General features: G+C 41.9%; 1 protein-coding gene across 1 annotated transcript in view; it reads right to left on the reverse strand.

The window, feature by feature from the left end:
- Positions 1-266: 266 nt before the first annotated feature.
- LOC149304558 (cation channel sperm-associated auxiliary subunit gamma-like) overlaps positions 267-27,209 on the reverse strand; it is a 30,942-nt gene continuing 3,999 nt past the window's right edge. Inside the window, exons 5-30 of the mRNA XM_089478629.1 lie at positions 26,938-27,061; positions 26,274-26,343; positions 25,672-25,827; positions 24,369-24,540; positions 23,341-23,478; positions 22,115-22,180; positions 21,020-21,127; positions 19,980-20,027; positions 18,691-18,820; positions 16,946-17,057; positions 16,197-16,361; positions 15,235-15,353; positions 14,438-14,651; positions 12,410-12,472; positions 10,764-10,947; positions 9,797-9,924; positions 8,705-8,785; positions 8,508-8,564; positions 7,944-8,100; positions 6,854-6,917; positions 6,455-6,553; positions 4,677-4,775; positions 4,329-4,421; positions 3,548-3,647; positions 1,499-1,625; positions 267-1,205 (exon numbers count right to left, since the gene is read on the reverse strand). Coding sequence (XP_089334755.1) covers positions 1,075-1,205; positions 1,499-1,625; positions 3,548-3,647; positions 4,329-4,421; positions 4,677-4,775; positions 6,455-6,553; positions 6,854-6,917; positions 7,944-8,100; positions 8,508-8,564; positions 8,705-8,785; positions 9,797-9,924; positions 10,764-10,947; positions 12,410-12,472; positions 14,438-14,651; positions 15,235-15,353; positions 16,197-16,361; positions 16,946-17,057; positions 18,691-18,820; positions 19,980-20,027; positions 21,020-21,127; positions 22,115-22,180; positions 23,341-23,478; positions 24,369-24,540; positions 25,672-25,827; positions 26,274-26,343; positions 26,938-27,061 — 3,005 coding nt within the window. The 3' untranslated portion in view covers positions 267-1,074. The remainder of the gene's footprint in view (positions 1,206-1,498; positions 1,626-3,547; positions 3,648-4,328; positions 4,422-4,676; positions 4,776-6,454; positions 6,554-6,853; positions 6,918-7,943; positions 8,101-8,507; positions 8,565-8,704; positions 8,786-9,796; positions 9,925-10,763; positions 10,948-12,409; positions 12,473-14,437; positions 14,652-15,234; positions 15,354-16,196; positions 16,362-16,945; positions 17,058-18,690; positions 18,821-19,979; positions 20,028-21,019; positions 21,128-22,114; positions 22,181-23,340; positions 23,479-24,368; positions 24,541-25,671; positions 25,828-26,273; positions 26,344-26,937; positions 27,062-27,209) is intronic.

Consider the following 27,209-nt stretch of genomic DNA (forward strand, 5'->3'; position numbering starts at 1 on the left):
TACAGCCAGGGTTCTTTCAAAGACGTTGCCTCAACTGTGGATTCGGGAATGTGAAATTCACGAAGGACCTGCGTCAGGTTGCAAGCTCTCCAGACCAGGGAAGACTTTCCCATTGTGCTGGCAATGGGATTTCTCAGCTGTTGCAAAAAGGATGGCATTTGTGTTGGCGAAGATGATGCTTTCCCTGCTGTACATTCTGCAGTTACTGAATGGCAACATATACTCTATCCCAAAACAAATGCCATAATAACGTTAAGTCTTTAATGAATCAGACAGACAAAAACTAATAACAACATTTTAAAGGAACATACAGATTAAAAGAATACTGGTAAAAAGAAACCGGCTTTGGAAATACGGTAGAAGAAGGTGTCAAGGCTTTCCGCTGAGTATATATCAAGGCACTTTTAAAACTGAAACCAGCTTGGGAATGGGACAAGCAGGAGCAGAAACTTGCTGTTCCCAATGGATGAGACGGATGTAACAAAGCTCTTGTTGTTTTTAAAACCTTACTCATTCAACCCTGCCTGGATTAATTCTGTGTCAGTTTACAGCATGTGGGAAAGGAAGAAAGGCAAGAAAAGAAAACCCACGTAACATTACACATAATACCCATGGGTCAGGCAAGTGTAAGAGGACCAGCAAATTCAACCCCAAAACAAAGATGCAGTTGTCCCTCCAAGTCCTTGGTAAAAAAGAGCGTACTTTATAGGTTATCTCCTTGGGTGAGATGCTCTCTGAGTATTCCCACCAACCAGGTTTCTGGAACAGTTCCCATGACTCCAGGCCTCTTGTGAATGGCCCACCAACCAACCTGCTTAGAGAAAGCATAAATATCTGTTGAACTGCTTTCTTGGGATCACTTGCAAGCAAGCCATGGCCTCTCCCTGTGTCTGTCATTTTGGGCAACGGGTCCAGCAGTCATGGCCGCCACAAATGGTTGCGTCTACGCTGGCAGTCACTTAGTTCATTCCAGAAACCCTCCAGGTCAGGAAAAGCAAAGATGAGCCCTTCACATCATAGAGGAGACAGAGTGGGAGACGGCATCCACATACGCACGGAGAAAGGTGGCTTGTATTACTGTGTTCCTGAGGCTGGTGTGGTCGGTTTGGAGGAAGGCGGCGAAGAACTGGTTGGGATGATGTCTGACGGCAGACGTTGCAGGGATGACTGACTGGTGAATGACGATGTGAAGGTGAGGCTGGATGCTGGCAGTAAAAACAGATGGAGAAGAACACATTTTAAAACACCTTATCGAAAGTGATGTTTAAGCTCTAACATAAAGTGAAAGGAGGGATGCAAGATGTTGGTTCAGACACGTTTGGCATAGTGGAGATAGGGTTTTTCTCTGTCCATGGGACAAACAGCTGCAAAAGGCCTGCAGATGTAATAGACTGCCTTCTCTGAAGCAGAAGTGTCAGTCAGGCTCTAAAAAATCCAGGATGTCCGACAGAGTGTTTCTCCACTTTAAAGCTTCTTAATGCATCGATTGCCAACTTACCGGCCCGAAATACAAATGCTTCTTCCAGTCTCCGGAATAGCCTGCTGATGTAGACCTTGGCCTTGGGACCCAGTGCGCACACTGCTATGTATAGAATGAGCATACCAAATATGACAGCCATCGATAACTGGGAGCAGGAGAAGAAAAGTTTTATTAGTTGTTGATCAATTAGTTATAGACGTACTTGAACAGATCACACAAACGTTGCAGGAGAGGAAACAAGGGAAGAACATTTGGAATGTGACATAGACACTTTTGGTGATCACAGCTCTTAAAACAAAGGTAGGCACTATGTCTGATGTCCTGCACCAAGTCTCCAAAGCACCCCACCCCAACCTCAGATTTCTTTTCGTTTCTTTATTAAATGGCGTGAATGGCTTCTGACTCCTAGGCAGATGCCCATTCCTGTCCTACAGAGGCACAGCAGCTTCTTCCTAAACTCTGGAAAGGTCAGATTGAAAACAAATGGAAGTTATGTAGTAATGAATTATTATCACTTGCTACAGAGTGTGAGGCTATGCAAATGACTGTGTTCTTTCTAGACCAGTGAAGAGGAATTCATTTGATAGATAACCTCTGCACGCCTGTGTACAGATTGCCTAGGCTCCCTCCTGGGTTCATGGCTGAGTCATTATGCCACTGAGGGACAAAGGAAATGGATCTTATTTTGACAGCATGCTAGGGCTTGGGTGGCTTAGGAGATGGGAGTGACCAACACTTTCAAGCCTTGACCTGTGCTGTTGATATGTGTGAGTGTTATTCTTTTTAAACAACTGCACTGGTCATTCTTCTATTCCCACGTACAAAGCAAAGCACTGGTGCTTCTCTCTGCAGCCTAGATGGTTTGAGAACTGCATGTCTAAAAGACCAACTTCCTCTCTTTCAGCCCATCAGACCCATCCAACCGCTCTCAGAGGTCCTTCTCCCAGTCATCTACAGATTTGTGGGTCATGGCAGGAGACAAGGTTTTTTAAAGGGGGCCAACCCTGATGCCTATATAGTGCCAGGCAAATCATTGGCTTTTAATATGGCCAGACTTTAAATACTTTAAGAATTATTACCTTAATAATAAACACAATAATAATAATAACAACAGGCTAATAATATTAAAAATAATAAACAGGCTAAATATACCCAATTCCCTATGAGGAACGACTTAGGGAACTGGGTATGTTTAGCCTGGAGAAGAGATGGTCAAGGGGTGATATAATAGCCCTCTTTAATCATTTGAAGGGATGTCATATTGAGGAGGGAGCAAGCTTGTTTCCTGCTGCTCCAGAGAATAGGACCCGGAACAATGGATGCAAGCTGCAGGAAAAGAGATTCCACTTGAACATTAGGAAGAACCTCCTGAGAGTAAGAGATGTTCAACAGTGGAACACACTCCTTCCTCAGAGAGTGGCGGAGTGTCCTTTCTTTGAGGTCTTTAAACAGAGGCTGGATGGCCATCTGTCAGGGGTGCTTTGATTGTGAGAATGGGGTTGGACTAGATGGCTCTTGCAGTCTCTTCCAACTCTATGATTCTCATATCTTACATATTATTACTTAAAGCATTTTTACAATAGTGTTCACTTGAAACAGAGTGACAGTGGCATACAGAGTTTCACTGGCAGTGAAAGCCTCTCAATAGCCTTTGGGCCTCCAGAGTGTGCTTCACTGCTCTTCTGCAATTCCAAAACTGAGAAATATTTGGTATTCTTTTTAGGATTCCCTTGAGATGTTCTGAGTCTTTGTCTGTCTTTTGTAAATCAGAATGGAGAGCCAGCATCGTATAATTGTTTTGAGTGTTGGACTAGTACTCTGGGCGACCAGAGTTTGGACCTTTCTCTCAGTCTCAGAGGAAAGCAATGGCAAACCTTTTTTGAAAAAAGCTGGCCAGAAAACCCTAGGAGAGGGTCACCATAAGTCAGAGCTAGCTTGAAAGCATGTAACATCACCAGAGACCAGAAAGTAGGATCAGCTTAAACTCCTGCTCCTGCAGAGCTAGCATAGTCATGACAAACCCTTAGAGAAAAATGAGAAGGATACCATAGACCCAGCTGCTCTTACCTGCAAGAAATAGACGGACCGAGTATGACTAAGACGGAGGCCATGGATGTGGACAACGAACTCTAAGGCGTAGTCGCAATAGGTGGTTTGATCAACTCCCCTGTGAAAGCAAAAATGGGAAAATGGGTTGACTACTGGAAAAGAGTATCTTGGTTAATTCCTTTGTCTTTCTTTTTCATTACATTACACTACATTACTTTCTGCAGCAGTGTCCCAGCTTTCGACATTGTTGGTCAAGCTCTCAGTCCTGTGGGTTCTAAACCATGGAACAACTAGTGTACAGTACTTCATGAGAACTGTTCTTCTGAGGAAAGCAGCCTGAGATATCTTGGCCTGTTTTATTAAACCAGTATGTGCTAGGCTCTGGGAATAACTGCACTTCTTATGATTTGATGCTTCCATCTTTCTCAGTGCAGAGGAATTACTTGCCCATAGAAGATGTTCTTTCCTTCTCTGTTTTGAGTCTCTGATGTTGGCTTTTTTTGGCAGCCAAGAGGCCTGCTAAAAAAAGTTTCTTAGATACAGAGAAGGAGGCCGGGTCTGGCTCTTATCCAGTTTGAAACCAAACTTTTTGAAGCATAAAGCTGAGTATGTCTAATCTAAATTCAGAAAAAAGTGCTATCAGAAATTTGGAAAACAGTTTCTATCCTTCTACCCTGAGATGAGCCACTTTCCTTCTCTCTTTCCCCACCTTCTTCATTCTCTCTGCTCTTTAGCCAGCTTCACCCTTGATTCCTTCATGACTAGCTTCTTTCCCTGATTCCAGTAAACAGGGGATTACCTGTTTGACACCTTCACCACAAAGAAGTAATCAGGAGCAGAAGTATCAACAGGAACAATGTCGTAACACGGAGAATTCTGCTGGCAGACCCACCTATGAGAGAAAAAAATGCACAAAGATCTTCTTTAATATTCTTTAATATTTCTGCCTTGAGTCCAGTATAGCTTTTAGGTAATGCTTTGAATAATGGAAGAGCAAACAGGGAAAGGGGAAATTTGTACTGAAGGCAAGTAAAGCCATTTAATAAAAAATACATCTATAATGAACTCTTCTGCTTGGAAGGATGATCAGAAACATACATGAATACCCAAAGGCAGAAGGAACATTTATCTATATTGTGAGGCTTACATTATCCCAGAGTTGCCTTGAGAGAGGATATGGAAACCTTCAGGGCTTGTCTGGTTTTCTTCACCATCAGCCCTAAGCCAGATGAGACTATAAGAATCACTGGGAAGAGAAAATGAAACAACAAGGGCTGAGGATAGCAATAGCAAGTACATGTCTACACCACTTATCAGTGAGCTAAGCACTCCCTAAGCAGTTTACAAGGTAATTGCCCACAACAACTGCCGGCCTGAGACAAAGGACACTCCGCCCTCCATAACTGCCATCTGCGGGCCTGAGAGGGAGGTCACCAGGCAGGTCCAGTTCCATCAGGACTAGCCTGGAAGAAGGAAGAGCCCTCCCTCCAATCCATCTGCCTTGGTCCAGGCCTCAGAGGGAAAGAAGAACCACTGGACGTCATCCCCTTTCCCTCCACCATTCCCTTCTCCTTTTGTTTCGGGTCTTTTAGATTGTAAAAATCCGCTCAGCTACCTCCCTGGCCCAGTTTAGAAGGGACTTGAAGACCTTCTTATTTCGATCGGCATTCCCTGTTTAAAAGCCCCTGGTGGCCCCCTCCCTCTCTATCGCCAGCAAGATGGCTGGCTGACTAGGTTTTTAATTTTGTTTTAATATTGTACTTCATTTATTGTATTTGTATATCCATGTATCTGCTTTTAAAATGTTGTACACCGCCCTGATCTATGGAAGAGCGGTATAAAAATATTTTTTTTATTTATTATTATTATTTATTAGTAAGCCTGAGGGCAGGGAACTGTCTGATTAAAAATAATAATTGTAAGCCGCCCTGAGAGCCATTAGGGCTGAAGGGCGGGATAGAAATACCTAAATAATAATAATAATAACAACAACAACAAGAAGCTGGGCACTCATTTTAGCATCTACGGAAGGATGCAAGGCTGAGTGGACCTTGGAGCCCCTGGGATCGAACTCACAACCTTGTGGCTGCAATACAGGCATTTAACCACTGTGCCACCAGGGCTCCTTAGCTGAGACTCATATGGCTCTCCAGGTGTTGCTGTATTGCAGCAACAGCAATTCTGACCACTGTAATCCACAGGGAATACTTCTGGGAATTCTGGTCCATTAATTTCTGGTGGGTTGTATATTCCCAATCCAAGGGCTCCACAAACAAGTCATAATGATAATAAGAAGAATAATAATAAGAAATTTTATTTATATCCCCCCTCTCCAATTAGATCGAGGCAGCTTACAACATTAAAACACATTAAAATACAAATTAATAATTAATATCGTAAAGCCCTATAACCCAAAGACCCACCCACCCTCAAATTTAAAATGACAAGTGAAGATAAATACCAATAACCAAAATCAAGCAGATGGGAAGTTGATGGAGCAGTCAAGTTAATCTGGGAAGGCCTGCCAGAAGAGATCTGTCTTGACCGCCTTTTTGAAGCAGTCGATGTTGGTAGTATTCCGGATCTCCTCTGGCAGGTCAGTCCATTGTTTAAGGGCAACAGACGAAAAGGTCCTTTGAGAGACCATAGCACAAGGCTGGGTGAGGAGGTGCCTTCACAGACATATCTGCTCCTTCAAGGGGCTGGGTAACCCACCTGGAACAAACCTGTACCCTCAGACATGGGACACGCATACACTGAGAGTGCATAGCTTGTGCCGATCTAGCATTAGCAAACCGGCTTTTGTCCGGCCCATTCCTGAACCCAGGCACTAGCAAAGAGCCCAAATTGCTTCACCTGACTCTGACTTCTGCAATCTTGACGTCACAGATATTGCACGCATGAGACCCTGAGTGTTGTACGCACCTGCCGTTCATGGTGTTGTAGCGCAGAAGCTCCTCTGGGGTGAAGTATTTGATATTAGCTTCTGAAAAAGCTCCCCCACCAATGATGGTGAAGATATAGCTGTCATCAAATAAGGAAGAAAAAGAAGGTGAGCTTACACACGAAGGCACTAATTCTTCCAAAGCCTTACTTTGTATATAAGGTTTCAAAGTGTATTTGCAGCAAAGGAAGTAAACTGAGGAGAGTGGGAAGAAGAGGAGAGAAACTGAGAATGGCAGAGGATTAATCAGGATTGTTCTTGCCAAATAGGAGGTTGTGCATTTGGCTTGGGCCCAGGTGCCTCCATATTGTTTCCCAGGATCCTATTCTCCGCAACTCAGCATTCCTACTTTGCCAGGAAAAACTCTGCTCAGGCCTTACCTTCCGTTGAAACGCCCTGAGTCCCCTGTCACCATGTCTTGGATCAAAAAGAAGGGGTAAAACACTGCCAAAAAGAAAGAAAGAAAGAAAGAAAGAAAGAAAGAAAGAAAGTGTGTCAAATACGGTGTAAGCTCCCTGGTTCCAGGCTCCCAAGTGGAGCAAGCTGAATGGACCAGCGGTTCTTACTTACTTACTTAAAAAAGTTTAACATTCATTAAAAACATGTATATGTGGACTCCAACAAGACTTCATATAAATAATGCATATAAACATATACACATACAATAAACACAATAAATAAAATGACGTCCTCCCCTTTATTATACTTTACTTTAATATTTGCAATTTTAAAGAACTTCTTGTTTTTTTTTTTGTTTTAAATAAACATTCAATGTGATGGGGCTCTGGGAATGCTGATCTCCTTTGCAAATCTCCCAACAGTCAGAGTTGTAATGCTTGAGACAACAGGTCTCCTTAGGACTGGAGCGTGGCTTTGGCATGGCTTCTGGCCTCTTAAAACACACGCATCATTTAAACAGCATACCTCCAAAGTGACCCGAAGCAGCTTTATTTTGGCCTGTCTGTTCAGGCCCTCAGTTTGGACATAAGAGTGAAAGCATTCTTAGATATGTGCCTGTCAGATGCTGTTAAGACTGCAGTTCCCACCAGCCCCAGCCAGGATGGCCAATGGTGAGGAATTCTGGGTGTTGAAGATCAGTGACATCTGGAGGCCTGCATGATTCTAATATCTGCAGGAGATTTTTAGACACCAAGACACAAGATTGTCATCTGGATTTCCTGTACAAAATGAGTTCAAAAAGGATAGCCTTATCAGTGAAAATAACTCTGCAGCAAACTAGATAGAACTGGAGCTGGGTTTTAGCAAACTGAACACTCTCACCCTGGAAGCACGGTATGGGCAGGAATTATTGTCCTTCCTTGCCTCTGTGGAATCCCTCCCCCCCCCCATGTATGAATCATAAATGTATAATGGTATCACACAAATTGACCTCTAGCAGTGTCCAATCCAAATTTCTGGCTTCTCACCTCACTTAATATCAGAAAACTATTGCAGCCACCATGTACTTACCATCGCTAAAATAAAAGCAGGGCATCTCTGGGTCTTCTTTCACACAGTCAAAGTAGCGCTTGTTTTTCTCGGCAGTATAATTCTTAGTGAAAGTGATGTCAAATGCCAGCCTTTTGCCTGGAGGGCATCCAATGTTGATGCCCAAGTAAGAACTGCCCTGCAGTAAATACGTAAAGAATAAAAGCCTTTTGCTTTAAAGCCATGTTTTTCAAACTTAATCTCAGAGACAGGCCTTTCTGCTACTAAATGCCAACACAGAGGAATTTTGAAGCCTGTTCTGCCAGAACCCCTCCATCAAATGCTAATCAACAAAGCATTCCTAGAAATAGTTGTTCTTGGATGGTCTGGAGACTCTTCATCTGAATTTTTCTATATTTGATTACCCGTCTGACAAATTTCAAATTCAGAACTGGATGAGTCCAACCCCTTTTTTTTCAACACCACAACAAATATTCAATATGTTCCTGTGTATCTTTCCTCTGGAGGACCCTGCTATATACTTCCCAGAGATAGTAGATTGTAGAGATTACCTAACTACCATCAGGCAAGCAAAACCATTATTACCTTTGTTCGTATTCCTGAGCCTGTGTAGTGGTAACAGCTCATCCCTGAATGTGCAACCTGTGAAAAGCAAAGCAAATTGAATGCATCTCAGGGAAAACTCCAGACTAGCACCTGATGGACAGCCCTAGCCTTAGTCTAAGATGAAACAAGACAATGAAAATTAAAGATTTGGAGCTGACAAAAATCTGTTCTCTTACCTTTAAATTTGCAGAGCTCTTCAACAGACCCTTCCCACTGAGTTGTTGCTTTGGATAATTGCCACTGTCTGAGATTGACACCTTTAGGAAGGGGTTGGTTGTTATTGCAGGGAAAGAATGGAGCAGTGAGGCAAAACAAAGAGAGGTTAAAAGAAATGTGATTCCACTGCATCAGGTTTGAACTTGTCTTCCATGCTAGCACCCCCTTATTGCTAGCCCTTCAAGACCGCAAAATGATCAAAAGCACTTGTATAATCACCCTTTCCATGTACTGAGTTAGCCCCACAATTATTAATCTGGCTCCTCCAGGTTTTCCCCCACGGTAGACCCTACTAGCATCTGCACAAATGAACTTCAAATATAGCTACCAGATGTTTACTAGTCAAATCAGGGCTTTCTCTGTTGGCCCCATTACCAGAGATTTCAATTTTTTTTACTCAAACTCCTAGACTATTCTAGAAGGTACAAGAAATTATGAAGCAGTAGTCCTTGTTATCCAAGGTCTTCTGGACGATACACATCTCTGGGCCTCAAGTTTTGGCCTGAAAACCTCAGGGCCCTGGACAATCCCAAATCAGCAATCCTATACTCATCGTTCGGTATCAAGAAAGCAGAAAAGGTTCTCAATACTGCTGTTCATAGACTGGAGAAATAGCACTGAGGGAGAGTAACGCCATGCACCCAGACAGGCACACAGGATGAATGGGGGCAGAGAAATTACTCAGCTCTAGAATGTTCCATGATGCAGCTCTGCACAGATGCAAGGCCAACTTATGTATGTTCACCAAGACTTTGCTCACAACAAAGTTAAAAAGTTAAAAGCCCTTTCCTCTATAAACTATTCCACAGCCCAAATCATGCCTGAGCAAAAAGGTTTTTGCCGAAACGTACTATGTACAAGACCAGAGATGCTGTGATCTACGCTCCGGAAAATCTGTATGCAAAAGTTTCCAAACACAGCTCCAAACAGATCACAATGTAAGTGTGGAGTTCAGGATTTTCACATTTCAGAATGATGTTTAGAACAGTGATGCATTTCTTACTTTTATGGCATGACTATACTTCATCTGATAGGAACAGAGGAGCACTTACCCGATACAGCACTGAGCCTCTGCTGATGAGTTCTTGCCTATGTAGATCTGCATGAACATACTCAGGATGGGCTAAAAGAATGGTGAGCCACATATACTGGAGAGAATTTTCTTCTGCCGTCTCTCCCACTGCAGAAAAAAACAAAAGATCAATTACACCATTCAAGCCTATCTACATTTGGAAAATATGTTTTCAAGCATTGAGTAACTCTGATGAGAAGAATCCTCTAGACTCACAAGATTTGTAGTTGCTGTGTGCAGAAAAGATGCTAATTGCTAAACAGAATGTGCTGCAATTGGGGGTTTATTCTGTGCAAATTTTGCAAATGGTTGCTTTGCTCAGGAAACATTTTCTGCATAGTAACAGTATTTCTAAGCAGAAACAGCATTTCAATCCCTTTGTTTGGCCATTTTTAACAGTTACTTAAATAGCCTTTGTGAATGTCACTCCACATTGCTGCCAAGAGCAAAAAAGATTCACAAAACAAGAGCCACAAGAGCACTGCCCCCTAAATAACAGTTCTGACTCCTCTTGAATGAAGTTTTTCTTCAGTCCCCAAATGTTTAGCATTGCAAGTGAGACACCAGAAAATTCACACCCGAAAGCCTTCAGTTGGCTGTGTTCTCATCTCTTTAGTCTCTTTGCCTGGCCCCTTTTCTTTGGATGCCTAAACTGTATTTCTAAATGTTCAACTGACATTTTAAGCTACTGCAATGCTAAAAATTTGGGGACTGAAGGAAATTTTCATTTTCCAAATGTTGCAAAATGGCAAGTGCCGGGAAGGGGATTTTATTACCGGGGGCAATGCCTTCATGTTGCCCTCTTCTCCCATAGCTATATCACTGCCTATAATAAAGGAACCCAGTCTCTGCCTCCTTTGCCCACCTCCCCAATACACTGGCTCTTAGGCGACAACACCCATCTCTCCTTTCTCATGATAGCAGCTCCTGGGCTCCCCACAGCTTACTGCTCTGTTTGGTTGTCCTGATGCTCAGATACACAGAAAAGACGAAGGTCTGTTTCCTGTCCAAGTAGATTGTTTTTGGCAGCAAATTATTTGGAATGAGGTTGTAGATCTTAACATAGTTGGCCATGTCAACATAGATACCTCCTGAGGACATCCAGTTGCTGGCCATGTAGTAGTAATATTCCTGAAAAGTTATATATGACTGAATTAGGCATATGACCCATCTAATTCATTATACAGTTGGAGGAGGAGGAAAAGGACAAGGTCTATTTACACCCATCTTTTGTTGTTGTTGCTGTTGTTGCTGTTAATTCTAGGGCTTTTGCAGAAGGTAACATTGTCCTTGCCACACTTTTTAAAAATAAAAATAATTTCCCCATTTGGACAATGAAAATCTTGCAAAAAGAGTAATAGAAATCTATGCCAGAAAGATTATGTTGACAGATCACATAGTCTTACTGCTCTTGGTGTCTTTCACTGTGCATATTCCAGACTTTATAGAAAACATCCAAGGGTGCTGACCTTATTGTGAAGCTACGGATCAGAACATTGAATGGCTCCTTTAAGATCTGAAACAATATCCAGAGTAGACCAGCTGTTCAGCACATTGACCAGCTCCTTCAAAGTCTAGCATTAAATCTGGGGTCATCTGAGTGTTCAGAACCTTGTGGATGATGTAGTAGTAGACACTATACTATTTTGCATCATGCTGTTTTTAAAGTCATAATGGCACTACACCAGGCACTGCAAGTTTGCCTCCAATTCAAGGAAATCCTATTCAGCCAAGAGTCTGAGTGGCTGCAAGAACTGGAACCATGAAATTCCATTTTTTTTAAAATTTCAAAACCCCTAAAACTAAGGAGTGAAATTTTCAGAAAGCCAAATTGTATGGCCAGTACCACATTCTGTGCTTTTATGTATGTAAATATCCACAGAATTCCAACATAGTATACAGACCGTTGTAATAGTTGTATTCTATTTTTGTACTGTTCAATGACCGAAATAAATTGTCACTGTTGTTGTTGTTGTACAGAACCCATGGGTTCTATTATACATTTCAGATGTGCAATGACTGACTTGTTCCCTTGTCAAATCTAGGAAAGCAGAGATCAAAAGCACTCTTTGGAACTGACTCCTTCACACTTGTTCCTTCCCCACTATTTTTAGCAGACCCCTAATAATTTCCTGTATTGCTATGTATTTTATATGTATTATCCTACTAGTGAGGCAGGCTAACTCCAACAGGCCTCCCTGGAAGATTAACCATCCATTATGAAGCCAAGCCCTCCCTCCAGTCCATCTGCCTTGGTTCAGGCCTTGGAGGTAGAGAGGAACTGCTGGACCTCTTACCCTTTCCCTCCACCACTCCCTTCTCCTTCTGTGTCATGTCTTTTTAGATTGTAAGCCCGAGGGCAGGGAATTGTCTAACTAAAAAGACTGTATGTACAGCGCTGTGTAAATTTACAGCGCTTTATAAATAAAGCTTAATAATAATAATAATAATAATAATAATAATAATAATAATAATGTACCCTCAAATCAGAATTTCTTTAACCAAAGAAAGTGAACCAAATCTAAAATATGTAAAAAAATTAATACTGGGGGGGGGGGATCTAAAAATGATTCTCAATATTGTTTTTTCTTACTGCATCTTCTTTCTTGTTCTTCCACCAGCGCCACGTGGGATCATGGACTGGGTCAGCATAAGACTAGCAAAATAAAATAAAATAAAAACTTAATACAGTTTGGGGATGGGGGAAAGAGAGAGAGGGGAAAAGAACACTATGCTCACATAAAAGAAACAGCCATGTTGGGATGGAACAAAGAATGACCATTTCATATGAAATAGAGCAATGCAGGAAAAAAAGTGGCATCCGTATTGCCACTTTAACTGCCATGGCTCCATCTTTTGAAATTCTGGCATTCGTAGTTTGGGGATGGACTTAGAATTCTTTAATACACTATCCTAAACTGCCACATTAGAGCTTTCGTGCACAGAATTTGTATCTCAGGAAGTTATAAATCCCAGAATTTACAGAATGGTGCCTTAGCAGTTAAGGTGGTATCAAACTGCTATAACTGTTGAGTATTATTTACACTAAGACCTCCTGCAGCCACCTTACTCTGGCCAGCCCAACCAGGGTCCAGTGGGCATGCCATAGTGGCTAGTGGCCAGAGGAAGTTCTTGCAATTAGCTTAAGCCCTAGGAAGAGCAAAGAGGGCAGGGGAGGAAGGTTGAGCAAAGGTGGCATGAGGCAGAGAGCACTAGGCCGATGCGCAAACCATGTTCAATGCCACCACTCCTACTACAAGAGCAGCCTCAGCCAGGAGGGCTGTTCAACTGGCACCAATTGTGGTAGCAGCAGTAGAAACTATACAGAGGAGGCCAGTGCCAGAAAATTCACTTCTAGTCTTGGATTTTAAGGTAAAGTTTGATGCTTGGGTTGTTGTTTCAGGAGATAGTGGAGACAGATACTTATGGGCATATACTGGCCTCCAGTGGCTGATAATGAGCAAGACACTCAGAAGGCAATGATTTTGGGTGTTCAGATGGGCATAATGGCTAAGGGACACTACCCTTTCAGACCTACTTTTAGCAGTAAGCAAGATGCACCAAGACAGAGCCCAATCATTTATAAACTCACACCCCCAATAGCTCCACTACCACTGACAGAAAGACTTACATTTTAAAACAAGGAGCATTACATTCCTGAAAAGCTTCCGGGAAGTGCAATTCACCTTTACAAGAAGATGTGAAGATCCCTGTATCTTGTTTGAATCCAAAATAGGAGTGGAAAGGGTTGATATGCAAAACGGACATCTGGTAATTTCTTGTTTCAATGGGACGAATCTGCAGTATGTCCTGTGGGCAGATTAGTCCCTGGATCCACCAACCCCTGCTACAGACTGTATGCTCCTTTGGATAAATGTCATTTATCGTACTAATAGTAGTAGTATTTAAAAAGAACGAAGGGGCACTTGCTTAAAACATTGCTCCTCCACCCTCCAAGGTGGTGTGTTCCATTGCTGAGCAGCTCTTACAGTAGAAAAAATGTCCTTCATAATAATTAGGTGGAATATATTTTCTTGTATCCACAAACCAGCATAATATTCCCTCTTGGGCAACCTGTTGAGACCCAATTGGAACTGTCAGATCAGATCCAGAATGGGGCTCCTGTAACTTCAACCCTTAAGAGATCTTGGAGAAGGATGGGGTATCATAAAACTCAAGCAAGCAAGAGGAAGCAGTTAGTCCTCTCCTACTTTCATAACCCCAACTTTCAGCTATAGGTGTCCCCTCCTATCGTAGTTCTTGCCGCATCAATGGAAAGGGGTCTGGAAGGTGAAGGAAGACAGGTATCTTCATCTTATTTGGTGGAGCATCATGGTATCTCCTCCTGCTCCAAGATCTGTTAAAGATTAAAATTACAGGAGCCCCATCCTGGATCCAATCTGGCAACCCTAAATCCAATCCCAGCAGTTGACAGGACTCTGCATGTGAACCAGAAACTGTGTGGAAGAACATCCCTTTTTTTTTTGGTCAGTTTTGGTGTGCGCACCTAATGAACTGCCAGGAAAGGCACATTTAATTCTTGCCAGGTCTGAAATAATAGCCACAAACCTGAAGGCAAGAGCCAGGCTGCCCCTCCTGAAACAAAGAAAACTGTCCTTACTCTGTGGTAAGCTGAGTGCAGCTGCAGTAGCTGGTAGACCAGTCCCTGGTACACAGTCAGAGACTTCATGCTATGAATGCCTGTTTTCTCCATGATTTCTGGTGGCCTGGCACGATAATGCTCCGTCCGAGTAAAGCGTTGTGGGAGTGGCAAATCCACCATGCGTACAACAGCAAATGGGCAACGGTGGGTGAATCTGATGTAGTCTATTCCACTGGGAATAAAGAAGCAGACTCATCATACAATCTCTTGAACTCTGTGTTCCCTGCCCAACAAGAATGCCATCTAGAACAGAGATGCAGAGGGATGTGGCTCTCCAGAAGTTCAAGGCCTGCAACTCCCATCATCTCTCATCTTTGCTATGCTGGCTGGAGCTGATGGAATTTGAAATAAAGACCATGTGGAGGGCCACATATTCCTCATCTTTGACCCAAACCTTGACTACAGCATTAAAAGGTTTCGGCTAGGCCCATGATTCAAGGTAAAATGGACACCCTTCCCATGTCCTGGTTTTAGGGCTCGCCTTGCACTGAACAACTTTTCCTGAGCACAGAAAAGTGCTCATTGTGGAACAATGAGACTGGAATCTCTGGCCAGCCACAAAGACCACTGTCTCAGAGTGGCCAATGCTCTGCAAACAAAACAAAACAAAAACATTCATAAATTCTAAGGGCAGCACATCCAATATCTGGAAAGTCATTTTCAAATTATATAATCAATTGGTGGCAAAACCATTGCTGCCCTAGCAGGCGCCTTAGACAACCTCAGGTCAATGAAGCTTGTATGTTCCCACTCACTTGTGTGTCATCCCTTTGTGAGGAGTGTTGATCAACTGGTCATAGGTCAGGATATGATCCAGAGGGAATATCCTCTTGATTAATCTTCCAGTGGTTCCAGGATCTTCCCTATAAATCAACTGAAAGAAAAAGGGCCAAAGAACAATAAATCTAGGCTGGAGCAATCACACACCCAACATAGAAGTGTCAATCTCTCTGCTTCCCTAGTAATATTTAATTATTTAACCCTGTGTAATATTTAGTTACACTGCACTATAGTAGCCTTCAACCTTTCCTAGAATGAAAGTCTGCTTTCAACTACAGTTGGTAAAATGGCAAAATATCTATTCTAGAAAGCCAGCTGGTTAGCCAGACTGATAACCAATCATGCTTACTTGTGTTACTATCTAAAAAGATAATCAAAGGGGTTTATAAAATTTGAAACAATAAATATAATTCAGACATACAACTGCTCTGAGTCCCCAGTTGTCTAGGGGTAGCAGAAGCAAGAGAAAGAATGCACTACTCTAGAGATGGGCAAGACAAGAGCCAGCCATATAGAGTGCATGAGTGCAATCTTTTAAATGTAATAGCAGACTCTGCCCTCCCACAGATGCTGTGGTTCTTATCTTGGGGTATAATTTCTTAAAACAAAAGTGTACTTTCAACTACAAGCAGTAAAATGGCAAAATATCTAGTTCTAGAAACCCAGAAGCAAGAGAAAGAATGCACTACCCTACAGATGGGCAAGACAAGACCCAGCCATTTCTTTGCCCCTCTCCCAATCTCTAGTGACACAACAGCAAGAGGGCTTCTCCATTGCTTTCCTCTGAGGCTGAGAGAGTATTAGTTGACCAAGGTCACCCAAGTGGATTTCCAGAGCAGGATTTGAACCCTTGTCTCCCAATCCTACCACTATCAGCATGTCTCTCACTGGCTATCTCTTGAATTTCCAAGTCACATCCACAGAGAGAGATACCCACCTCTTGCATCCCATCCTTGTCAAAGAAAACAGTGACTATAGCTTGTTCGGCATTCAAGTCATGGTCTGGTGAGCCTTCCATCACTTGCAGGGTGTTGTACACGGACCAGGCTTTTGATGGATATGCTCTTTTGATCTCTGTACTGCCTTCTCTCATAACCCAGACCTTGAGTAAGGGCAGGAGGAGAAGTGCTCAATTAAAATCTCTCTTCATCACACACATACACACACACAACTTTCTATGCTCTGGGCCTAGTTCATCCAATTAGGCAAAGAAGATAAGCATGATTCATCGTATTTCCAGGGCCAATTCAAAAAGATTCAACTGATTACCCTCAAGAGGCACATCCCAGCCAGATCTGGCCAAATCGCTTCCTCTCTCCTAGTCCACTATTAGCCTACAAACAAAAGGAGCAGGCCAGACTTGTTCTGTAGCTTAGACAGTGAATAATCAATTAGTAATTCATTCAGTGAATCCTTATCTTGTTTCAGTCATAGATTTCACAGTGCTGAAAGGGACATTAAGCAAACCATCCAGGCCAGCCCCCGTCTCATTCCAGCACACTGGAACAGATTTTGCTTTTTTAAAGACGATGTTCCATATACCGAGGGACCAGTACAGTCAGAAAGGGAAGGGATGAAAGTAGCTGAAATAAATATACAACAATCCCTCACTCTCCTTTGCCCCATAAAGCCCAATTTTCCCAAACAATTAGCTACTGGACCCACAAGGAAGATAAACACACGTACCTCATCTGCATCCGTCACAAAGGCAATTTGCCCAGTAAAGGACAAAACAAAATATTTGATGGGAGAGTCGCCCGGAAAGTTGCACAAATATATGTAACTCACCATGTCATTGCTGTCAAAAAAAGGTAAATGGAAGAAACTTCATGTATATGTTTTTCCCCCCCAGTGGTTGAAGTAAAAGCACTGGTGTTGTATGCTTTCAAGTCATTTCCAACTTCTGGAGATGATACAGTGAATCTATCTCTCAGTTTTCTTGACATTATTTGTTCAGAGGGTGACTGCATTTGCTTTCCTATGTCTGAGATGCATGTGCTTTCCTAGGTCTGAGGCTGAAAGACTGTGACCTTTCTGAGCGGGGATTTGAACCTTGGTCTCCACCATTCCAGACTAACTCTAAGAAAAGTCACAGCAGGTTCTTCTGGTCTCATAATTCTATCCTAATATTGAATCAAAAATCAGCTTTCAGCCTAGAACAAAGGCTGGGAACATTTATTTGGCCCAGGAGGAGGACTGGCTCTAGGGCAAGCATCTTGAAGTCTGCATGACAGGAATGGTGACGCCACAGCTCAACATGGATGGGCTCCCCAATATCACTGCACCATCTCCATTTGTTGCTTGGGCACACAATCCACAAACATACCCTTATATTCCCACACTCTCTCCCACTCTCCTGAGCTGCAACTCGGAAAAGCCTCCGCTGGCACTAGGATCGCCAGCTCAGGGGCATCTCAGTGCCCAAGATTTCAAGGTCAAAATCTGAGACCTAGCCATGGTGGGCAAACCCTGATGCAGTTATTAGTTATGATACACCAAGCATCAAGCCCAACTGCTCTGAGATGTCATTCAAATAGAAAGCCCCAACACTAACCGGTGGGAAAATATTTCTATGGTTGGAAATTACATTTTCTAAGTGCTGCATTAAACAGAGAAAACAAGAACATTTAGCTCTATTTTTAACATTTTTGCAAGCATTGCTTTTAAGAACACATGGAAACTGAAGTCCAACCAATTTTCTCAGCTATGTATCAAACACTTCCACAAGTACTGGTTCTTACACATGAAACTTACAGTCCAATCAAAACCAATTATCAAGCAAAAAAATGTTTGCCCAATTCTGTATGTTCTAAGTTACTCCACTGAACCACATGCTTGTCAGACCTAGGCCCAAAACAGATGGGCCAAAAAGCAATGCTGATTCAGGGGCGTGACATTCAGATGATGCATGCCCCCAGATCAGGCCGAAGCTGCACCATGGCTGCCTAAGGCAGCAAAAGGAGCGCAAAAAGCTCTCCTTGCTGGTGGTCTATTGTGGACATTGTGGTTTTGCACCACTCAGGGCGTGCTTGCAGTTGGAGCAGCCAAAGGGCGCTCCAAGCCACCTATCTGTATGAGGCCCCAGAAAGAAAACCATATACTGGAGGGGGAGAAATGCAAGGAGACAATTGGGAAAGTTAACAAAAAGAGAGCTCCTATACTAAACATAAAAGGAACAACACCAAGAAAACAGAAGATAAAGAAGAATGCAAAAACAATATTCAGCATCACAGGAGAGTCCACCAATATTAAACAGTCACAAGCCTAAGGGGTTTGGTTTGTGGGCAGTGGGTTTAGAGTAGGTATGGATGAACTATGTCCTTCCATATACTGTCACACTGCAGTTTCCAATTTTTCTCATCACTGGCTACACTGGCTAGAAATGATGGGAGCCATGTTCAAACCAGCAGGTTTTGGTCAGCAAGTCTTACCTTTGCAAGATAACATTCCCCCAGATATAGAATATCTTACTGAAGGGATTTAAAGCCAAACCTCTTGGGATAAGAGTTTTATTTATATACGCCTCCTTCCCCAGCAAGAGCACAAATCCTGTATCTGAGGCTGCAAAAGGGAAAAAAGGTAAGCTTCACAAAAAGGTTGGGGTCGAATGAGTTACAGAGGACTACAAGAAAAAAAGATATAGTGGAAGGAATGCCCTGTTTTTTTCCTCCAGCTCCTCCCCCTCCATATGACTGAATTTTTAGAAAAGGAACATATGGGGCAGCCATGCTTCTTGATTTACAAAGAACAGTCATCGTTTAGTTCAAAAGCTATACATATCTAAAGATCCCCAAACACAGGAGAGACCTTAAAGTTGTCCAGCAATAGCAATCCTCTGAAGAGTAGACACAAAAAGTCTTCTTCTCTAGAGCAAAAATGTACTGCCCTTCTACATAAATTATTGTAACTGTTTCCAAATTGGCACCTATATACATAAGCGTATTCAAATTTCGTGTTAGCCTTTGTGCCCTCTTTGTCCTCTTGTTTTGGTGATACATAACTGGCCCCTAAAGTATACACCATGTTTGCATGAGATTTCAAATGAGCAACCATTGTTTTTTTAACAAGAGAGAGCACAGGAGATGTTGTTTTGAGGTGTCGTAAAAACCCAAATACACAAATTATGCATAGAAGAGGTCTTTGCATTGTCAAAATAATGGCACTCTATAAAGAAGCATGAGTTCCCACAAAAGCAAAGAGCTGATGTCCTTAAACAATGAGCCCAACTCCAATACTCAAAGGTTCATTCTTGGGAACCAACTGGAAGAAACTCACATTAGTCTCACAAATTCACTGGAACACCTCTTTCAAGAACTCTTTTCTCTAACATGCTTATTGCAATTCTGATTCAGGTTTGGGGAGCATGAGTGCAAGAGCATTTGATGATTTCTGCAGCTGTAAAACAGCTCTGGGTAGGGTTGTCAGAGAAAAATCTAGAGAGGGATCCTGGTTAATGGTTATGTAGAACCAGGTTATGTAGAAAAGGAAATTTAAGTGGGTGACACCTAATGGAATACGCTCTTCTATGCAGCCATCAAAAGCACAGGAGCCCTCTCCAGGTTGTACTGTGGCAACCTACCTATATCCACAAAGGGGTTTCAAAGGTTCAAATCTTCCCCCACCAACGCAAAGAGGTGAAGCAGGGATTGCAGCAACTTTGGGTGCAATCTTTTAAACGTAACAACAGACTCTGCCCTCTCACAGATGCTGTGGTTCTTACCTCTGGGTACCAGCTCAGGGACTTCATAAATCTGCTTAAAATATGCATCTGCAAATTGAACAGATAAAACAGCCACATGTAGGGATATGAAATAAAGTACTAATTTGTAGCCTATATTTCAATCACCAGCTGCTTCTGTGATCTTTGGCTCATACCCAACCCCAGGTTTCACACATTCTCACTCATTTATACGTATATACACAAACATACACCAGGTCCCTTACAAGTACTGAGGAATAGTCCCAATTACCCCATCTTTGAACTACACAGGGCTATGGATTCGCAAGGTGAAAAAAATGCCTTCCTTGCTCATCACTTCCTAGTTATGAAGCTGTGAACATCAAGTCATATCTCTAGTCTATCTAAGTGCAGGGTTATCTATTCTTGACTAATAGCAATCTTTTTTCCCCTGTGCCTTTCCAGGTCCTACTAATTAACTTGGAATACACAGGCCCTTTTTCCCATTTACTCAGAGACAAAATCAACTTGTCCAAATATTCAAAGCTGCTTTATATAGAATAGGATTGCTGACCCATATAGCTTAGTATCGCCATGCTGATTTGTAGCAGCACTCAGGCTTCAGACAAATGTATTTCCCAGTTGTAGCTGGACACAACAGGTACTGAATCAAGGACCTTATGCAAGCAAAATATTGGCTCTTTCACCAAAGAGAAACCCTTCTCTATTGAGCTGTGATTCATTTCTTGGTCAATCCAAAGGTTCACCAGATGTGTTCTCCACATTGCTAATCAGCACCCATTCCACTCTGTCCCCCCCCCCCCTCTTTTAACATTTGTTCCATGCTTATTAAATTATCAGCCAAACTTGAATGGACATGCTAGATCTTATGTGAATTTTCGGACCAATATTGTTTGATTAATTCTTTTTTTATAATCCTGCATTCAGCATAGATAATTTTTTTTTTGGTTAGATCATTTTTGTGTGCAGTGCCCACCTGAATGTTAACCTATGATGGTACTGGCGGTAGTAGTGATGATGGTGGGGACAATGACAATGATGCTTCAAAGAGTGAGACTAACCTTTCTGATATTCCACAAGGAAGTGCCGATTTGTTCCATCTTCGTTCACCAGCAATATGAACTTGTTTTCATTTGCAGAGAAAACAACCCACACAATATTACACCCAACTGCAAGAGAAAAAAATGTCACTCATGGTTTGTTGATACACTGATGGTGGGAGACTGGGGGGAGTGTGTGTATGTGTGTATACAACTAGAAATGTTGCAACTGCAACACAGAGTAGAGATATCTATTTAAAAATACTCCATGTTAAACCAAACATAAGAATTTCTGGATTTTGTGCTTGTATCAGCCTAGCCCTATATAGATTGTGAAACTAACCATAGTTCTTACTGTAAATGGACTTTTAAATTTATTTTTCCTTTTTATTTCAAGAAGAATATGTTTGCTATTGGGTGGTTAACACCTTTAGGTATAAATAAATCAAATGCAACGCCTTAAGCCACTTGTAAATCCGTTGGCACAGGGGCTTGTCCAGTTCTTTCGTTTTCTATCGAAACCCTCTACCACTGTTAACCGTTTCAAAATGTTAAAATGTATATCATCTATTCTGGACCAGCAAATCACAGGGAAGTTTACAGAGCATGGGACACCCAGGCCTCAGAAATCTCGTGCAGCCACTCCTCTAGCTCCTCAGACCTCAATAGCCATTGCCCACACATTTCTAAGCATCTCATCTTAGCTGTAATGGCTAGAAACTTGATTCTTGCTTTAAATACGAAAAGAGATTGAATCTGTACCAACTTTCGTATTCTGCATTTCTTGTGAGTTCCAGCAGAATTGTGCTTTGACTTACAACTGTGTTGTAACAGATTATTTGGTTGCAGGCTTTGGGTCCCTAGAACGAATTGGGGTACAGGGTAGAATGTTCTCTTGATGTCCTGAGATTACCATCCTATGAAAGAACTACTTTGCTTGAGGGAGAAACAGCAATGAACGCTTCTGATAACTGAATGAGTGTGTGTTTATTTTATTTGTAGATATATTTTTAAGCTTCCTTGTATGTCATACCATGGATAGAAGGAAGATCAGCAACATAAGACTGTGCAGGAAGCAAGGGAAGAGGCAGATGACAAAAATATAGAAAGACCTACCTTTCAGAAACTGGCACACTGACTGCTGCTGAGCCTTCAAAGAGCCAGTGGAATTCACTATTCCATCTATAAAGGGGGACAATTGATAATATTAAGTGATCAGGGCTACTCCTCTTTTCCTTCTTACTATCCAAACAAACCCTTTCCCAACAAATTTACAAGCTGCTTATTGTCTTCTTGATAGACAAAGGAAATACAAATTTAAAAATACAATTACAGTAAGACAGTTATGAAATAATTAGTCAAAGTCTTCACTAACCGTGCCTAAAATGATGTACAATATGTTCTGCACCAATGGGGCATTTCCATTATGGTATGTTGCTCTAGCTGTAATTATAAGTATGTTCTATATAGATCTGTTATCAACAGGTCAGACCTCGCTTTGGGTATCTGATTGGTTGTTCCTTACTGATCTTCTCGCTCTGTTCTCCTAACTTTTAGCCTTTTTTGCTGATGTATGAAGGGCCTTGTCTCATATACTGTCCTGATTTGACATGGACAATCACAATAAATCCTCTGCTGTCCCACTTTTTCAGCTGTTTTTAAAATGTCCCAGATTCTCCTGTTCCCTCACACTTTCCCCCTTTGTCCTCCAGTTGCTGCAAACTGAGTACAAAATGCAAAAGTAGATTGCACTCAATACTACTCAGCAGAATGGAGCAAAGAGAGCCTGTTTTGCAACAGTTTCTAATTCTTCTTCATTAATAACTTTTGCCATCTTGACTACACTCTTATTGTTTGGCCACATGTGTCACATTCTTCTGAGGAATGTTGGAGGGTATATATACCGTCTGCACATCTCTTCTTCTTTTTTTAACCTCATCTTTCCATTCATCCCGCCACTCATCCTTCCACTCATTCTGTCATTCTTTACTTCTTTACTTTTTAGCTACAGTTACTAAGTTCCAGAATAAAGATCAGAGGTTTTTTATCATCTTAGTGGTTAGATGTGAGTTGGCTGTCTGAATAAACAGCTGAACAAAATGTATGCTGTGATCAAAACATGATTACACCTAAACCCATGAAAACTATCAAATGTGCCATCATGATTCACAGACACCATGAAGAAAAACATATTCCTGATGGAAACCAGAACAGAAAACTTAGCTAAAGGGGCAGTCCCTAGACCAAAGAGTGAATGGGGGATTACTGCTTTCATTTAGGGAGATGGGATAAAAAACATTTAATCCAGCAATCCCTGGTGTCACAACAACTGGAAAGAATACCTTTCACAGTAATAAGAAAGAACTCTCCTTCTTGCCAGCCACCACCAAGAGCAATCACAAATTCGGTGTCATTCTTAACAAAAAACACAGGGTTTAGTCTCTTCACACAGACATTATTTAATATGCGTGTCCACATCTCTAAAGGAAAAGCAGAAAAAGAAGGTAACAGTTAAAAACAACATAGAAAAACAGAGCAAAATGGAACTGTTCCAGGCAGCAGGTTTTTTCTTTTTTTAATTTTGCAAGTAATGTCTATCTCCTAAAAACAGACTTATTTTCCTTTCCAGTCTTAGCTACATCTTATCCTGAATCAAGCAAATACTTCCAAAGCAAAAGCTTTCAAACTGCTCTAGCTCCAAACTGGTTAAAATGGGGGCAAAGGTTGACTAATGCAAGGGAGGGGGAGCAAAATGGAATAAAGAGAGGGCTTTAAAGGTATGGTATGATTCTTTCAGGTAGGAATGGAAAGAATACATTTCCTGCAAGAACGCTGCTTTTTTGCATAGAAAATGCCATTTTCTGCACAAAAACTGTATTTTTGTACAGAATAAATGCAAAAACCATGCATTTTTTACTCACAATGAAGAGCAGAATGGTAAAATTATTCTTTCTGGTCTGTGAGAATGAAATGTATGAAGATTTACATGCCCACCTTTGGGGAAATTTGTCCAGGATGGTTCATGAAAGCCCCTTTTCCACTACAACTGAACTTCCCATGCAACGTGTCGTTTCAGGAGAGGATTCACTGTGTTTAGTTTAAGTCATTCTACCAAATTAAGCCAGACTTGCAACATCCATTAAGGACAGGATTCCGGTTATCATGTCTTAATGATCATTCCTTCTCTACAGGGAAATCTGGCGAGGAAAATTCTGTCAGAGGAGCCCTGGGATCCCCTGCTGCTTTTGGAGAATGCTCACCACCTTTGCCTTGCCAAGATTCTTTCAGGAAGCCACTATGACAGTTAAACAGGCATAAAATCAACACAACATATTGCAGTTATGACCTGTGGTTGTTTCAGCTCACATACCAGATCCTGAGCTTTTCATGTACAATAAAGGGTAATGTCCCACAAAGTAATAGACCAGCTGGTTCTGTCGGATGAAGAGGGTGCTTTCTGTGGCAATGGTATCAACAATAGCGGAGGAGAAACCCTTCTGTGGGCATGAGATGGAGCCGATCCAGCAGCTGTCGATGCCAAGCTGCAGTAGAAGAGGGGACAAAAAGACTCAAGCCTTGTCTTGTAGAGGGACATGCAGATACCCCAACAGGAAATATTCCTATGGTGCCAAGAAAGAGAGGATGGGGGAAAGGAGTAATTTCTTGTCTTTTCTCCTGTCAGGCCTGAACCTGGGCCCCTTCATTTTACATTGCAAAGGGAAGACAGGTACTACCCCTCCCTTGCTAGGGTTGCCTAGCCAGGTTTACCCCAGGCTTTGAGATTTCAGGAACAAAACCTGGGATTTAAGGACTTGTACTGTCACAAGGGGCAAGCCCTGGTGATATTATATGGTTGCTCTTACTGTTTAAGGAGTGGTCCCTGGTGATGTCATTAAGCAGGATACATAAGGAGCCTTATCACATAATACAACAAAATGAAATAGAGTTGGACAGTAGCTATTTTCTCTGTGCCTTATCGCACAATATTGCAGCATTTAAATTTTCTTGCTGTGCAAGATGGTCATCAAAAAAGTCTTTTCCTCTAGCCAGAATAATCTGTACAACAAAAGGCTTCCTTTGATGACTATCCCCCATGGGAAGAGAACCTAAGCACTACAGCGTCATGAAGTAAGGCATGGAGAAAGCCGCTACTCTCCAGCTCCAATTTGGCTTTTTATTGGTTGTGCGATAAGGTTTTAAGTATCAATCACAGTTAATCAGAATGTGCCAGTCAAATGAAAAATGCCATTATAAAAATGGCATTTCTTTCACCCAGGGGAATCTTGCCCTTCCCAGTAAACTCAGAATAAAGCAAACTGCTGCAGTCTCCTAGCTTGTGTCTTTCTCTTTAAGATCTTTTGCTATCTTCACTATCCTCTGACCACACATGCCTCTCTTTTTATCAGCTATGGTACTGTCCTGCTCCCATCTGAACACAAAAAGCTACCTTATATATAGCCAGGCCTTTGGTCTCCCTAGACATACCGAATGGACTATGAGATGGCCCTGCCAAGGCTTCCAAACCTTTGTGGATCAAGAGTGAACTTATTGAGTAGGTTAAGACCTTTCAGCTTTCAGGGTAAGACCTTTTAGGAGAGGTGTAGCACCCACAATTATTATAGATGCCATTTCAGAGTGTCCCATCCCCACCCCCACTCCCTGCCTCTTCTTACCTCTACTGGAAAGTAATCTTCAAACCCTGTGTCTGACATGAGGACAATCTTGTTTCTTGGGATGTCACCAAGGATGAGAACAGGGGCTCGTGTGTAAGTATGCCACAAGGGACGTGATGGGTCTCTCAGAGACAGGAAGGAGCTCAAGGCAGTCAGCTATTTGGCCAAAGAGAGGCCAGAGAAGAGAGCATAAGGATATAATTAACATTTACACACCACATCAAAGCCACAGAGGCCCAAACAATACATTCCACAGGGCCTACGATAAAATTTTACCATGACTGTGCCACTTCTGGATGCAAGCTCGTAATATACTGTAACGCTGCTCCACTAATCTCCATGCACAAAGGAAGGGTGAATGCATAGCAAGGAGAAACTTGGCCTAGCCCTTCTCTCTAATATGCTACCTGATGTGTCTTGCTTTTTGATATTCTGTAAGTCATCCTGAGTCCCAATATTGGGGGAATGGCAGAATATAAATGGTATGATAATAATTAGCTTTCTCTGTCCTACCCTACTCCCCATTATTTAAGCATTTATTTAGGACACTGGCTGACCTGGTCAACAGTATTTGCTCTAACAGACAATCTTCACCAATTTACCTTCGTTCCTATCTTGATCACAGCTTTGTTTTGAACTACCTTCATAAATCCATTGATATTGATAGAGAACCTAGAAATAAGAAAACAGTTTTAGGATGGATGGATTTTATTTCTTCCATTTTATACACTACTTTTTAACTAAATTTCTTAAGGTAATTAATCGTTTAAAACTTCATATTATAAAACATTATGGGATTATAAATTTAAAACATGGTATTATAAAAAGTCACAGGCATCATACAATCCTGGAAAGCAATTCTCAATACTCGCTATTGGCTGTGATGGCTAGGCATGCTGGGGCTTGAACTCTAACAACATGTGAAAGGTAATTCCACCCAAATAGTGATACCTTTATTGGCCAACTGAAATGCACAATATATTTGTTGCAAGCTTTCAAAGCTCCATAGCTTCATGGCAAGTATATTGTGCATTTTGGTTGGCCAACAAAGGTATCACTGTTTGGATTTGCTACAGCTACCCCTGCATGTTTTCTAACACGTGAAAGACTACATGATTCCTACATGTAATCTTGCTGCTGTGGTCATATATTGTAAAAAAAATATTCCATGTTGTCATTTTAACTGGCCATCTATCAGTACCAGTAAGAAAAGTCCTTCAAGCTATAAAATGAAGGTTGCATCACAAACTCAAGCATCTCTCTCACCTCTTAGCATCAACAGGAAGGCCAATGGTATTGGTGGTCACCGTCACATCCATCACTACACTGCCATTCATGTAGGGCATCGGTGTGTACCAGCACATCCTGCAAGCCTCTTCGCTATCACAAGCTTGTGGAGATAGAAGAAGCTCAGAGAACAGTTCACATCACACAGACATGCAAACAACCATTTCTTCAGCCACCAGCAATGAGCAGGAGAAGTTTCCTGTCAGAGCAACTAGAGGAGCAGCCCATTAAAAAATAGTCTTCCGTCACTG

Source organism: Sceloporus occidentalis, unplaced genomic scaffold, assembly GCF_023333645.1.
Source record: "Sceloporus occidentalis isolate IW3139 unplaced genomic scaffold, rSceOcc1.0.p SCAF_13, whole genome shotgun sequence".
NCBI classification, from domain to species: Eukaryota; Metazoa; Chordata; class Lepidosauria; order Squamata; family Phrynosomatidae; genus Sceloporus; species Sceloporus occidentalis.